Source organism: Paramormyrops kingsleyae, chromosome 16 (genome assembly GCF_048594095.1).
Source record: "Paramormyrops kingsleyae isolate MSU_618 chromosome 16, PKINGS_0.4, whole genome shotgun sequence".
In the NCBI taxonomy this organism is placed as follows: Eukaryota; Metazoa; Chordata; class Actinopteri; order Osteoglossiformes; family Mormyridae; genus Paramormyrops; species Paramormyrops kingsleyae.
The window spans coordinates 17,419,141-17,435,112 of NC_132812.1; the positions used below are offsets into that span (position 1 = coordinate 17,419,141).

The window sequence follows — 15,972 nt, forward strand, 5'->3', positions numbered from 1 at the left end:
ATGGACCAGGCCGAGGGGACGCTCACATAACACCTGGCTGCGACAGATGGATGGTCATTTCCAGAGGGTGGGACTGGACTGTGTATCTGCCTGAGGGGGTCACCAGTCAGGATCCAGAGGAGTTTCACCATGCGGTGGGTGTGGTAACGTGCTGCATCAGCGCATGCTCCCCAACCTGACCTGACCTGCCACCTGTCTTAAAGGCTGTAGCCCCCTCTCACACCATTTTATGCTCATCTGCATTTTCCTTAATACAAAGAGGTACATTTCAAACACTGGAACAAACTCTTGACAAAAATCTGCATTTGTCAGACAAAATGCCCTTCTCCGCAAAGCATTTAAGTGGATTTTCAGAATAACTGATAGGACCTTCCTGAGACTGCTCAGAGGAGAAATGAAATTAGAATGCAATACTTAGAAAAACAAAAACATTTATTGTAATACAGTATGAAAGTGTACTTTACAACTGCTGCATTGTTATAATATTAATACAATAAAACAAACAAAATTAACATAAAAACCCTTCAAAAGCAGCCAGGAAAAATCTAGTGTTAATTTCCCTGTTCTTGCATTTACTGCTCTACACAAGCTGAACATTCTGCTCCACATAACAGAATTTTATCATCACAATTCACGATGATTGTTGTTAAAGGCATTTAATGTCCTAACTTATCGTGAGTCTTTAATACAGTTAACATTATTTAAGTATTATCAAATGTATACTCGTTGGACAGTTTAGTGTGTGTTTGGTTGGTGTGCTTTACAGATGTCTTGCCCCTTAATGGACTATGAGGTCATTAAAATGGCCTTTTCAAGCTAATTATACACCCATGCCATCTGTAATTGGAACAGCTGCTGTGGAATCAGAATCGGTACTGTGTGTGTGTTCAGTGGAGAACTCATAATCACTGAGATATGGCCCACTGTCCTGGACCTCTCACCAGGCTCAGTGATGCTTGTAGAGGTGTGTGTGTCTGTGTTTGTGTCTGCGTGTGTGTGTGTGTGCGTGTGTGTTTGTGTGTGTGCATGCGACTGTGTTTGTGTGTGTGTGCTCTATGAGCGGCAGTGCCTGTAGGTGTCACCGGTTGGGCTGCTTAAAAGATAACAGAGTCGTGTTCCTCACAGGAGCCTGGCGTGAGCGTCACGTTGTCCAGGCCAATCTCGCCGCTGACACCTTTGCCACGCTCTGCCTCGAAGATGATCTGCACATAACAGAAGGACAGCAATATGCCAGCAGTAAGTCATTTAAGCCTGCAATGTCAAATTTTAACAAATGGCACCAGAAATCCACCCGATGTACTCAAAGTGCTATAAAAATGATCAGAAATCTGATTCTAGATGTTCAAAAAGGTATAATGCATGTGTCATTTCATTTTATATGATAAATAGTAGCAAAAACATCAAAATAACATTTATAATATCTAAATCTCTAGACAGCTATACATTTTATACTGTGCATGTTAATGCAGTTGTACTGTTACGAGGGAGACTGTAGTAAATATGGCAGGTCTTAATGCGAGTGCTGCTTCAGATAACCATGCAGTTTCACAGCAATGCGACGCTTCCTACCGACTGGGGGGGCTCGTCCTCCCAGGCCACGGTGAGAAGCTCGGTTTGCCAGGCCCGTCCGCGGCTGCTCCGCTGCTCCCACGCCGGGTAGCCGCTGTTGTCCAGTAGCACACGCAGGGTGCCCACCTGCTCGCCCACCAGACGGTAATTAAAGGCCAGGCATAAGGCAGCTCTCTGTGCGCCATGATTGAGCAGCAGCTTCAGCCGCGCGACGTCTTTCCTCTGCCCCAGGAGGCTGGCAGCCATGTAGTATCCAGGACCTGTGGTTGGATGGAGTGATTTTACCACAAACACTCCTGTAGGGTGCCCCCTCTGGGCCATGTCGTACATTGCCCCTACAATACAGAAGTGGCAATCACAGTGGGAAGTTTGTGATCCACTTTGGAGTTATGGCCTTTACAAAAAACAAGTTTCCAAACACTCCACTAAAATATATTTTGAATGTTACCTTTATCATGGTAAGCCACATTCCAGTCAAAGTCATCTTCCTTGTCCTGTACCCATTCACATGTTCCTTGATCAAAGTCACAGTCCATAATGGCTTCTGAAATATAGTAAAGCAAGTGTGAGCAAATGTGTGGTTGAGCAAAAGTGATGTTGTGTAAACAAAAAAAGAAATTGCATTACCTTCCTTTCCAGGATCCACGGAAATCTCCTTCACCTCTGACTGTGGGCCAAACACAGGAACTGTTAAGGGGGACAATGAGCAGAAGTCAGTGGGCATATGTTACATGTATGAACACAGTGTATGTAGGAATCATGGGTCAGAAATCTCAAACGTACAATCTGACCTGTGCAGCATTACATGGGCCAAAGTGGACACACAGATTGATAATGAACTCTGGCCTAGCATTGATTAGTCCATGACAGCTCCTGTTACATATCAATAATTAAGCTGAAAGACATGTGACCTCTGCATATGGCCAGATACATTAATGTGACCTTAACAACCATCAACTGATGCTTATGTTCTTATAGATGTTACATACTCATGCTGCTAAGTTACAAAATATATCAAAACCAATGTAAATTCCTTTAATTATATTTGCATAGAGCTTTGCTTAAATTCTAATACATGCAAATGATTATTTCGAAACTGTGCTTGTAAAGAGGAGGCATGATTATTATAAGGCTGTTTGTTAATGGAGCTAAACCAGAGAGCGTCTTTTCATCTTTTAGCAATGCACACTCACTCTAGCTGTCATTTTTCTGTTAACACACTGCCTTGAATGTGGGACAGGCTGCCTGCCTCTTCTGAGAAACCTGCTGATCTGTACGAAACACTTAACAAGCAGATGGACCAATGGGAGCCCCAGCAGCAGCAGAAGCAGATTGCAGTCTAATGACAGACATTCCCCTCTGAGGGATCTGTGCTATTTGCTTAACATCTGTTCCAGGGAATGGTAATGAAAGGCCCCAAATTTCTGTCTTTCCTCGCTCTCCCTCCCCGGGGATGGGAAGACCATGTGCCCAGGGGCTCACACGGCACTGAAGGGAATTCCTCCCCGATGGACAACTTGGGGCCTGTCTCCTCTCGCTGTCTGGTGAAACTGGAGAGAAGCCTGGCTTCACTGGCTTCTTCAGCACCGAACATCTGGCTGTCAGCGCAGGCAACCAAGTCAGAGTCAGAGAGACGAGATGTCTTGACGTATAGCTAGTTAGATTATTTTTCTGCATAATTTTTCTAAAATTCAAGAACATCTTGCCGTTTGGTTTAAATACTTCTAATCCAGCTTTGCTCTTGCATTTAGAACTTACAAAAAACATGTGGAATATGTAGTAACTGTCCACCAATCCAGTTCCAAGTCACCGGGTGACTTGGGAATGAAGGGAGAAAGGCAGGGAGCACCCAGACTGGAGGTGTGAAGGCCACCAGCTCGTTCCAGTCCATCTGACAAATTAGTATTTATAGGTAAAATGGATCACCAGATTTTGTGTGCTGATTTGTTAAAACACATTTTTTTTAACTTAATACATTTTATTACCATTTTGAAACAAGAAAATATAAGTATTTCAATGATATAAAATATAATTGTGATCATGTCATTTTTCCCCTTATCATCAAGGTGTTTTATGAAACTTGCATCAGGATCTATTTGGGAAACTGAAAGAAGCTATTTTTCTAATGTTCCTCCTACTTTGCTGCATCAAATGTACTTTTAGAGGGACTGGCAGGATCACTGCAGAATGACAGGAGAGTGGATGTTTTTGTCCTTTCAATCTAGGAAGGTGAACAAACAATATGAAAACTGAGTAATAAACAATAAATTTGCAAAAATATGGTAAATAAACATGTAATTTTTATGCATTTTACAGAAATTGAAAGTGGTAACGTGTATATATAATACCATGCCTAGTTCTAAAAATTGTGTATATAGGAGCATTAGTACAATATTTAATAACATTTAAATCTGAATGGTAAAAATTTAATTGAAAGCATAAATATAAATACTGTAAATTCCTCTGGACCCTGACCATTAAGAAAATTGTCATTATTAATGCTGATAAGTGAAAAATTCCACTGTTATGCATTTTGCCTATATGTATATGTAGGCATATATGTGTATATATATTCAGGATGTCAAAATGTACACATTAATCATTGTAATTAATTTAAAATATTCAATATGTTAAAATAAATGTATGAAATGAATGCATCTGTGTTTTGTTTGGGGTCTGACCGATGACACGGACCCCGCAAACCTCGCCAGAAGCAATAGAACTTGGCAGCTGATGCCATTGCACTGCATTATGGTGATTAAAGCACCAGAAAAATCCACCAACAATGTTTCTTACCATAAATCATGACCTGGTTATTGAATATAATCCACAGACTTTGTTTCGAACATATCACTATGCTCATGCTTGTATCTTCTGTGCAGTGATACGATTGGTGTGTGCAGTTTGGAATAAGGAAACAGTTCCTAGATTAAACTGCTTCCTACTACATTATGTCTTTATATTTGCATATTGATATTTCCTTTTGTTATACTGTTTGCATTTGTGACATTGCTGCACTGATTTTTGCACTAATAATCATACTGTTTACATTTCATGAAGGGTACTATTTATACTACAAAAAAGCACAAAAAGCTGGACATTGTACTTAAAAATGCAAATTTTTTTTGACTGATTTTACATTCATGCATTAATTGCAAAACGTGTAACCAATTTTTCTAATGTTAGGGTTAGAGGTTAGGGTTTGTGTGTGTGTGTGTGTGTGTGTGTGTGTGTATATATGATGATGTGAACACCGGAGATTTCATAAATCAAAAAAGAACAAAACTCTATGGAGTGCTGAGGCAACACAAATGTAAGTAGCTCCTTACAAAAGGAGTAAAAAGGAAATCATCTAGTATGGATAGCAAGGGAAATGGCAATAGTGGGTTAGAAGAGTAAACAGAAAGGAGTCTCACAGAAGACATCTCCCCGAGGACCGACTGGTGTCTCCTGCTCCTCCTCCTGCTCCTCCTGCCCCTCCTTCTCAGGCAGTCTGCTGTTTGGTTCCGTCTCGCCAGGATTTCCGATGTACACGTCTCCATCATAGTCAAAAGGCTGAAGATGAGTCTTCGAGCGCGAGGTTGACGCAGATTCAGGAATCAGGTTCCTTTTCTGCTCACTGTCAAGCTTGCTGTGCGGTGCTTTCAGCAGCAGGTCCGGAATAGCTGCAGGTTTGGGTATCAAGATCATCAGGAAGCTGGGAATGAACATGCCCCGTGGTGGGTCTTTATAACAGACTGCGATACAGTCCGCAAAATAGCCACTTTTTAATTAACCTAAGACGTATTTGCCATTTGCATCTGGCATGTTTTCTTATGCAGATTTGTAAATATTAGTAAAGCTAAATTCACATTGTACCGCCTTTTTTGTTTTGCTCAATTACTTGTTAAGTTTCTTTCATACAGTAGAGAGGTTAGGTCCAGCAGCAACACATATTGAAATTCTGATTTCATTGTATTTGTTATTTTTCTCAGTTGTGTTAACCACCTATTTTCCTTGAGTTAAATATCTTTTTGCATTGAGAAAAACCAAAATCCCTAGACAAGTTGAGTGGAAGTTGATGACCAAAGGTGGAAGTTGATGACCAAAAACAAGATGGGCTGACTCATTGATTACAACAATGAAGATGTCAATGGGAGGCATGAACATATTCCAGAGGAACACCATGCATATGGTCGATGGGAGGCGACACAAACCTCACAGTACAAAATAATAACAAGAACAACAATAATAATAATAATGTTTATTATTATTATTATTATTCATACTTGGTGAGAATATTAGTGTTGCAGGAGATGTAAGGTTGCAGTGAAGCTAAACATTCAATTTATTTGCTGTATTATATATAACTAAACACACAGATGCTCAAAGTACAACAGTACCCCATGCATGCATGGAAAAAAGTGCACAAAATAAAGGTCTGCCACATCAGCAATTATTATTTCCATCAGCGCACTGCTATGAAGCACATGTGTAGATAATTAAAACTCTGGCAGCAGATTGGCTGCAGGTAACAGGCAGTGCAGCATCTATGCTTTTTTTTTGGGGGGGGGGGGAGGGTTGAAGGTAATACTGGGACGTGAGGGGACTGCACAGAGTCACACATTCCGTAGTCTCACCATTGAGGAACTCATCTGCACTGCCCCTGTCCACATCCCATGAATGCTGAAAGAATGGCTTTGCTAAAAAAGACAGAAGGCACCTTCATTTAGAGAAACCCTCTAAGAAAGCAAACGACGTATGGAAAGCCTAGCACCGGCCAGTATTTGTGTAATAAGAGAGAGACTATCACAGCACATCTCTGAATTGCCTTAAATTAATGCTTCATCGTGATGACACGTGTTCACACAGAGGCAGGAATTTGCACAGGTGTGATTTCCGTCGCAAGCTAACCTCAGTCGCATCCACAGAACGTGGTGAGGAACGGGAAACAGCAAATGGACCACATTCATGCATTCTTGTGTTTTGAGATATGTGATGAACTACTGTAGGCTTCTTGTCTCTGTATTTATTGTTTATCAAATGTGACCAAACATCATTTAAAAAGCTTCAGCACTGCTGAAAATAGTATGAAGCTGAAAACAATGTCGCCATGCGATGACTGTTAAAGAGTTTATCTCTTTTGCACCCACTTCATGTCTCACCTGTGCACTCAGTGCCGTTGCCCCTGAATCCCGCCTTGCACTTGCACTTATACGAGCCCTGCGTGTTCAGGCAGCTGGCATGCAGACTGCACCGGTGGCTGCCGTCGCCACATTCGTCGATGTCTGAAACAACGGTGCGCAAAGGGCAGCAAGTTATAACCCGCAAAAGGAGGAGGCTGCCTTGCGGAGCTGCAGATGTGGCGGCTTTTTGTCTCCAACTGAAGAGCACATTTCCAAAGCTCACTCAGTCCTTGGGATACGTGGACAGGATAAGTTCATAAGAGAGTTACTGTTACTGTGGATTAGCTCCAGGCCCCTGCCACTCTGAATAGGACTAGTGGTTACAGAAAATGGATGGATGGATGGATGGATGGATGATTAGAAAGCCTATCTTTGGCAGTCTCACTGAGTGAGATTTTTGAAATTTGCTCTTCAGGTAAACAATCTTTCCAAAACACTGCTTCACATCTACATTTGAACCAAATTGCTGAATTTCCTTACTTTAAAAACAGTCCCTGGTTATACAAAGTAGCTCACCTGCACAGTCATATTTGCCGTTGACGTACTTCAGATCGAACCCGATCTGACACTTGCAGAAATAGCTGCCGAAGGTGTTAACACATCTTCTGTTGTAAGGACAGGGATTCTTCATGGATGTGCACTCATCAATGTCTGTTGGATGTAGATGGAGGCTTTGTTACAGCAGAAGAAGGAGAAACAATCAACTTTTCCACTGCTCAGCTGCTTGTCAACATACATTAAAAATATACAAGCATTCATCATGACTTGTTTGGATGAACATTTATAGCGCAGAGTTTCCTAAGAACATCTGCAGTTGTTTTGACCCATATATCTAGTGACTCAGTGGACAGCCTGTGTGTCTCTCTAATCCAGGGTTAGGACTTTGGAGTTGGCATGTTCTCCTGCTATTGTTCAGGATTGAGCACCCTGGTCTCTTCCAGCTGCCCAAAAACATGTGATTTGGTTAAATGGCATCTCTAAATTTCCTTAAATGCACAAGTGCCCTATGGTGACCCGACATCCCATCTAGTGTATTCTGTACTTTGTCCCTGTACTTACTGGGATAGATTTTAGACTCATTGTAGTCCTATATTGGAAAAATGATCATAGAAGATCATTAGTGCAGGTTTATATTTTGCTGTTAGATAATGGATTGGGGAAGAGTTGCTATCCTGCTGAAGTTAAACACCAACTTGGTGTGGGAGCGTGAGAATCAAAAGCATTTACCGACACAGGTTCTCTGGTCTGGGGCCAGCTGCAGGCCCAATGAGGGGCAGAGGCAGCGGGTATGTCCCTGGACCTCCTCGCAGCCGTACTGGCAGTGAGCCAGCAAGCAAGTCCTGGAGTCTAGGGCAGGACATAGCACCATAAGAAAATGAGCGACACATCATCTGCTGTGTTAATAAGGAATTCAGGCAGCTATGAAGTACCTAAGTCAAGGGTACTCCAACTGAAGTGCCTCCTAAAACAAACCCTGCAATATATTGGTTGAGTCCAGGTACTTACCTATGATGCCACCTACTGATGACACCACAGCAATGCAAAAGTGTAGGACTGTGTCTTTATACAGGCACCGGGGGCCGTAGTGAAGGTGTACGTACCAGCACAGGAGCCGTCGGCCATGAGCATGTATCCATTCAGGCAGTAGCACATGTAGCTGCCGTGGGTGTTCATGCAGCGATGCTCGCATGGTCGTGGCTTCAGGCCGCACTCGTTCAGATCTGCAGAAAACCACACACTCATTGCCCTGCATTCTCCTTCCCCAGAGATCGCATGACAGATTATTCACCTTTGCTTTTATGACGGCCAGGTAGATTTCATGGGAAGCTCTGGAAAACCAGGTCCCTGAATGTTAAACCTTTTGTGTTTAATTCCTTTAGCAGACATTGTTAGTCAGAATCCCTATTTTCAATTTGTCCATAAAAGCCTCAGAAATCATCTTCTGCATGCTAGAAGCATATGCACCTTTATTTACCGTTAAGCTGACTTGACTAAGTCTGTGACTTTGTGCTGGGTGGTGCTGCCATAACATTCTCAGAGTGTAACATCCTGGGTGTGCAGGTATGCAGCAGCAGTTATAGGGCTGCAAACATGGAAGGAATGGCTGCTGATTTAATGGCAGGAAGCTGAAGAGCTGCAGCTTAGGCATGATGAAGACATCCTGACAGGAGTTACAGACGGCCGAGCCCTCACAGGAGTTACAGACGGCCAAGCCCTCACAGGAGTTACAGACGGCCGAGCCCTCACAGGAGTTACAGACGGCCGAGCCCTCACAGGAGTTACAGACGGACGAGCCCTCACAGGAGTTACAGACGGCCGAGCCCTCACAGGAGTTACAGACGGCCGAGTCGTTAAGTGCACTGACCTTGGCTGCATGTCTTCCCGGTGTATCCTGGGAAACACTTGCATTTGTTGGGCCCCACACATTCTCCATGCTTGCATCCATGTTCGCACTGGGCTGTTGACATGGTAACAGGGTTACAGAATACAGTGGATATGAAAAGTGGACACACCCCTGTTAAAATGCCATAAAAAAGAGACCATGATAAATAACTTCAAAACTTTTCCCACCTTTAGTGTGACCTATAAGCTGTACAATGCAATTGAAAAACAAAAAATTCTGTTTGGGGGAAAAATATAAAAAATAAAAAACATAGAATAAGCTCATTGCATAAGTGTGCACTCCCTTAAACTAATACTTTGTTGAAGCACCTTTTGATTTCATTTCATCTAATTAAATCAAAGACTATTGTGGTAGAAAAATTCTGAGTCAGCATGCCACATCTTGACTTAGCAATATTTGCCCACTGTTCCTTGCAAAGCGCTTGGGGTCATCATCATGCTGAACGGTGAAGTTCCTCTCCATGATCAGCTAGCTAGCAGGCAGCTGTAGGTTTTGGGCCAAAAATTGACTGGCATTTGGATCTGTTCATAATTCCCTCCCCTTTGACTAAAGCCCCAGTTCCAGCTGAAGAAAAGCAACCCCAAAGCATGACGTTACCACCACCACGCTTCACTGTGGGTCTGGTGTTCTTCTGGTGATGCGCAGTGTTGTTTCTGTGTCTAACATACCTTTTGGAGTTGTGGCCAAAAAGTTCAACCTTGGTTTCATCAGACCATTACACATCTTCCCATATACTTTAGGGAGACTTGATTTTATTTTTTTTGCTAAATTTAGTCAGGCCTGGATGTTTTTCTTTGTAAGAAAGAGCTTCCATCTTGTGACCGTGTCCCATAGTCCAAACATATATAAGAATATAGAAGATTGTTGTCACATGTAGTACATAACCAGTACCTGCCAGAAATTCTTGCAGCTCTTTCCGTGTTGCTGTAGGTCTCTTGGCAGCCCCCCGATCAGTTTTTTTCTTGTCTTTTTATTGATTTTGGAGGGACGTCCTGTTCTCGCTAACGTCACTGGTGTGCACACTTATGCAACAAGCTTATTGTATGTTTTTTATATATATATATTTTCTCTCCAAAACAGATTTCTTAATTTTCCAATTGAATTATACAGGTTATAGGTCACATTAAACATGATGTATTATGGTCTCATTTTTTTACATCATAAAAACTTGCCATTTTATATACACTGTACATCACTACCTGAACAACTGAGGTCACAGTCTACCTGCCTACTGCATGGTATCTAGACAAGGTATAGTAACAATTGAAATTTAATTGTTAATGTTCCCAGCAATTACAGCTTACATTTCACTGCATGTTGTACATGTACATGTGACAAACCTCTAGAATCTGGAATCAAATGAAGGGCTCATTCTGACCTGAATTAACCTACCCCAAATGGTATTTTCCCGGTTAAAATTCTTTGAACCAGAGATCTAGATTTCTTGTACAATTAATATACATAAGGTAAACTGACTCAATGTGTGTTAAAAAGGTGATTGATTCACATGACTGCTCATAAATACAGTGGCCCATAACTACAAAACACGACAGCAAGAACTAAAACGCAGCAACATTAACAAAAACACAAAAGCAAAAATGAAAACACAACAATATTAACAAAAACACAACAGCAAAAAGGAGAACGCAACATTATCAAGAATAACAACATTGACTCAAATCAGAAAGGGTAGGACCTCATTGAACATCATGTGCTCATTTTTGATTGGGAACAGAGTACGACTATCATAGCAGGGTCAGGGTTAGTCATCTTCAATTCTGAGGTCAGGGTTGCACAGGTACCTCCGAATTCCCAAGTTGGAACTCAACTAATAGCTCATACTATCTAGCTCTTAGCTTGCATCACACTAACCGGAAGACTATTCCATACTAACTACATGCTGTGTATAAAAAAAGTTCTTTCTCAAATCCAGTTTATATTGTTCTCCTGCTAATTTCCACCGACGGCCACAAGTTCTTCTTCTATATTACTCTGAATTCAGATGGTGTTCCAGTTGAAATTTCTGTGTTCTGAATTCAAATGGAACACAGCAAAACAAATGCACCAAGATGGCAACAGGAGGCGGAGCTTGGCCATTGTGCAATAAACTGCAATCCTCCTGTGATAGTTATACCCCCATGTCCAATCAGAAGCAAGCATGTGATGTTCAGGAAGGACTTACCCTTTCTGTTTTGAGATAATATCATTGTGTATTCATTTTTGCTGTTGGGTTTTGTTAATGTTGTTTTGATTTTGTTTATATAGGCCATTGTACATAAAACATTTATGTATTCTCTCATAAAACTGCATGTTGAGCATACCTTTTAAATAATCATATGTAATTCTGTTTGGGCATGAAACCAAACAGGCTTGGGTGTAACACTGTGTCATTGTAGGATGAAGGATCCACTTTCTAATTCCATATCTAACCGAAGCAGAGGCTAATTAGCCGCTCACCTTCACAGAACCCTTTGCTGTTCTTCTTCCAGCCGTAGCAGCAGTCCAATCTCCACCCATAGCGACACAAGCCTGGCTGGGTCCCTGCTGAGACCTGCCTGGTCTGTCTGAGTGGGCGAAGAAAAAGGCCACAAAGGGACAAGCATTCAGTCATGTTTAGTAACTGCTTCATTCAGGAGTTTGGCTTTGAATTTACCTGTCCTGTCAGAAGGGCAGCTGCTTTATATATAGTGCTGTGTATTGAATAGCTATGTGGCCAGGTCAATCCAAAAAAAAAAAGAAAAAAAAAGTAAATGTGACAATTATTCCTGTCTTCTGGATCCAGATGATGAGTAGGGTGGCCCGGTGGGCTGCAGCCTCAGGGCCAGGCTGTGATCAGCATCCTTCCCTGTCTGCCTTGGGCTCATGTGGTTCCCCTGGGTACCCCGCTCTCCTTTCCTTGGCTAAAGAAATCAGTACTTATTTGTTTACTGGATATCTCCCCTGAAGTGACTCGAGGGTGTTTGACAAGACCAGTAAGGGCAACAGATGACACACAAAAATATACAAAAATATAGTTGTGTATAACGACACAGTATAACGCAGCCATTTTGACGACAGAAACAAGGAAACACAAAAAAACAAATCAGCTTTCAGGCAGTGGAAAGGGCTGAGATAGGGTGAAGGGTTAGGAGTGTCCAGGTGTGTGTTCTGTGGTCAGAGAAAGAAAGCCAAGCTCAATTGGGAAACAAGTACTAGACTCAGTCACTCAATTACTGGAAACAATACTCAAGTAAAGTAAACGACTGGGCTGGTCTCCTGCGTTCATTTTGCCCCAGGAGGACCAAATAATACATGTCAGAGACTGATGATAGGTGAATAAGTATATGTACAATGAACTTTACAGTGCAGAAAGTTATATACAGTATGTATATAAACAGGCAAACAGTAGTAAGCCCTAGAATGAATATGAAACACTAATGTGGCTCCAGTGAGAAACAGCGGAGAAATCAAAGGACACAGAGGGAAATCAAGACTCCACAGGAAGCAGAGGCATAGCAGCTGGCTGAGGGGGGGGGGGGGGGGGGTTGGGGTTCTCCCCAAGCTCCTCCCACTCCATTTCATTCACCAGTCTCACCAGAACATTAAATAAATCCCACTTGCCTCGCCTTCCATTTAAATAACTGGGGCTGTGAAGTATAACTTGTTTAAATTGCATTGCAGAACATGTTTCAAAAATCAGTACCTCATTACTATGTGTATTGACAGTACAGATCCAATGAATATAAGAAATCATGTTGATTTTTATATCAGTGATAATAAGAGCTCCTATTCTATTCCCTCTACTGCAGTAATAAGACATTGGATAGTCTGAGATGATAGAGACTGTCCCATGGAATTAGACCATGGCATGCAGGTACAATGCAGTGTCCCATGAACTCCTTGACCCCCAGCCAACATGATGTGAAACTCTGGGTGTCCCAGATGTTTTGCATTCTGTCAGCACTTCCGAAAATGAGCGGGGGGCCCACAGGGGACCTGGGCGCGCAGTGGGGAGGGGGAATCTGAGACTTGTCTGAACTGCACGAGAATAGCCCAGCGGAGCAGAGCGCTGACTGTCCTGACAGCTGCCTGGCCGCATTTAGCGTGGCATCTTGCGGAGCAGCCACCAGGACATGGGCATCGTAAAAGGAGGTGCACCCCAGACCTGTCTGTCCTTAAAACACCCACAGGCTCCTCTGAATCTCAGCTATGCGCAGGAAATCCACACCTTTCAACTGCCTTAACGATAAAGTGCCGTTTCGCAATTTACCACACGTGAAATCACGGTCAACATCTGCCTTTTCATCTGGTTTCACTGGTTTAGAGAAGCTAATAAATGAAAGTGCTCACATTTACAAAACTGCCCGCTTTCTTGTTCATGTTGAAAGCACCAGAACCCCCGTAGGTATCGACCTGAACCTGTTGCCTTCTGACCAAAAGCTTCATACAACAAAATGAGAGACAACAAGACTCACTATGTAAAAACAGGAACATGTAACGCTGTTAGGCCTGAGAACAGAGGATCAGTCCAGCAATCTCATATGGACAATAGCTTGTAATTGATTTCAGATCTGCCTGGGCTTTGCCATTTGAAGAATTGTATATGCAGAAGTGGAGACATCTGCTGCATCTGCCACTCACCTGTGGAGCTCCGCGCCGCTGAAGGAGAGCAGGAGGGTCATGGCACTCATCCAAGAGAGAAGCTTCATGACTGTTTGAGAGGCAGAGCCTGTCGGCTGTAGAGCTTCTGGATAAGGGGTGTGCAAATCCTGCTCCTCTCTGGGACACTAAGATGGGGGGGTCACTAACAGCAATCTCTTTTCAAGCCCCCCACCCCCGCCCTCCCCCAGAACCCTCAAGCTCACTCTTTGTTTAGTCTGTTTTCCCCACTCTCTTTCCCTCCCTCCGTCCCTCTCTCTCTCTCTCTCTCTCTCTCTCTCTGCACGATGTCCACTCCCCCGATGTCTTACAGCCATATCATCTCCTGCCCCAACCCCCCCAAACCCCCCGGCCGCCGTCAGCTTGAATTCCAGAGGTGAGCTCCCATTATAGTGAGCGAGGCTGGGGGGGTGTGCTGGGAAAGGTTCTACACGCCCCGGGCGTCTGCTTTCTGTAACCCAATACTGGCCGGCCTCTCTCTAAAACATCCAACATTATATTTCATTTATATCTAGGGCAATAAACTACTGACATACACACACACACATATATGTATATATATATATATATATATATATATAGATATATATATATAGTGCTGGGGAAATAAACGCGTTAATTTTTGTGATTAATTTGTACATCTTGACGCGTTAAAAAAAATTGAAGACGAGGGACTGAAAGAAGTAATTTGAATTGCGTCAGGAGATTCATTTTATAATCTGCCATACAGAAGAACTATTACAGTAAAATCCCGTTATAGTGAACTCGCTTATAACGGAATATCGTCTATAACGGATGAGGTCCGCTGGTCCCGGTGTTCCGGGCACCGGTCGTGCACCTTTAAGAACATGCAGAAAAAGCATCGGATATAGCGGACTCGCATATAACGGAATTTCACTTATAAGGGACAAACAATTTAGTCCCCATGGCCGCTTTTAGCTGTAGTTTTGTTCGGCTATAACGGACATGCAGCTCCGCCTATAAGGCGCGTGGCGTGTCGGTGATATCCAACGCAGCGCAGATACGGAGTCGGGATTATTAATAGTCACGCATCTGGTCAGGTAAAGTTGGATTACTACATGTACAATATAATAATATATACCACAAGTGTGTCTGCTGGGGTGTGGCATGAGTAAATGGTGTCCTGTAGTTGTGTTCTGGGCATACAGAAACTCTGGGTATAACGGACTCTGGATATAACGGACTGTTTTGCCAGGTCCCTTGAAGTCCGTTATAACGGGATTTTACCCTATGTCTAGAATAATCACTCTATATGAGAACGATAGGGCACTGAAAATGAGCATGTTAGAGAGAACTCAGTACGTTGCCCTAACTGGGAATCATAGGACATCTGTAAGTAATGACAACTACCTTGGTGTCACCGTACAATTTATTGATGAAGAGTGGAATCTATTGTTATTTGCATAAACTGTGAGCAAAACTACTGTACGTAAAAGTAAAATGTACAACTGTACAATAGTTATCTGATGATAGATTAGTTTTAAGTTTCAACTGCTATGTTTATGGAAACTAATTTAATTGTGTGTTTTGATGGGTAATACAATGGCATCTCTTCTCAGTGAAGTCTGTTTATTTAGTTATCACTCAGCTTGATACTTGTTTGCAACAAGTGTAAGTAAAGAATTTTAGTTTTTTCACAGGTTAATTCATTAAAATGTAAAATCTAAAATATGACGCTCCTGGGTTTATGTTACAGAAAAATTTATATATTTCAATTGTTATTGTGTAACTTTACATTTGTAAATGTTAAGAATTTTGTGCGATTAATCACGATTAAATACCGAAAACTCTGTGATTAATTAGTTCAATTTTTTTAATCGATGCACGGGGACTATATATATATGCGTCTTTTTTATGTTTTTATTTTGTTGCCATTTATTGATTTTTCTGTGTGATTCTCATAAATAGGCTCCGTGCTTCAGTCTTGGTTCAGGTGCCCCTCAGATCACTGAACTCGCCTGATGCATGACTGTCTGTCACTTACGTGATCTTTACTCTAAGAGCTTATTTTGCATTCCTCAGAATCACAGTGCAGGTGGAGCAGCACTTCCTAAATGTCACTTTATGTGAGTCTCCTTTGCTTACAGTTCACCCTGCCTGACTTTAAGATTAAAGAAACCTAAGCCACTGTTGATGATCCATTCTTATAACTAACATTTTACACTTTATCAGTAA

General features: G+C 42.2%; 1 protein-coding gene across 2 annotated transcripts; it reads right to left on the bottom strand.

The window, feature by feature from the left end:
- Positions 1–414: 414 nt before the first annotated feature.
- LOC111851498 (epidermal growth factor-like protein 6) lies at positions 415–13,946 on the bottom strand. 2 transcript variants are annotated; one of them, XM_023826481.2, is made up of 13 exons: positions 13,759–13,946; positions 11,596–11,702; positions 9,100–9,192; positions 8,336–8,455; positions 7,962–8,081; positions 7,251–7,385; positions 6,714–6,836; positions 6,189–6,251; positions 4,986–5,234; positions 2,197–2,256; positions 2,018–2,113; positions 1,570–1,829; positions 415–1,202 (listed from the first exon to the last, which is right to left on the bottom strand). In XM_023826481.2, exons 1-13 carry the CDS (start codon positions 13,824–13,826, stop codon positions 1,095–1,097), a joined length of 1,602 nt encoding a protein of 533 aa, XP_023682249.1. In that variant the 5' UTR covers positions 13,827–13,946; the 3' UTR covers positions 415–1,094. The 2 variants fall into 2 exon arrangements, with proteins under 2 accessions (XP_023682249.1, XP_023682250.1); XM_023826482.2 differs by lacking the exon at positions 6,189–6,251.
- Between the last annotated feature and the right edge of the window lie 2,026 nt (positions 13,947–15,972).

What these genes read in the sequence shown, in the direction of transcription:
- LOC111851498 (XM_023826481.2), bottom strand. Translation starts at nt 13,826, where the DNA reads ATGAAGCTTCTCTCTTGGATGAGTGCCATGACCCTCCTGCTCTCCTTC. An exon ending in CGGCAAATATGACTGTGCAG is followed by an intron (nt 6,837 to 7,250) that starts GTGAGCTACTTT and finishes CCGTTGTTTCAG; the next exon opens with ACATCGACGAATGTGGCGAC. An exon ending in AGGACGAGCCCCCCCAGTCG is followed by an intron (nt 1,203 to 1,569) that starts GTAGGAAGCGTC and finishes TGTTATGTGCAG; the next exon opens with ATCATCTTCGAGGCAGAGCG.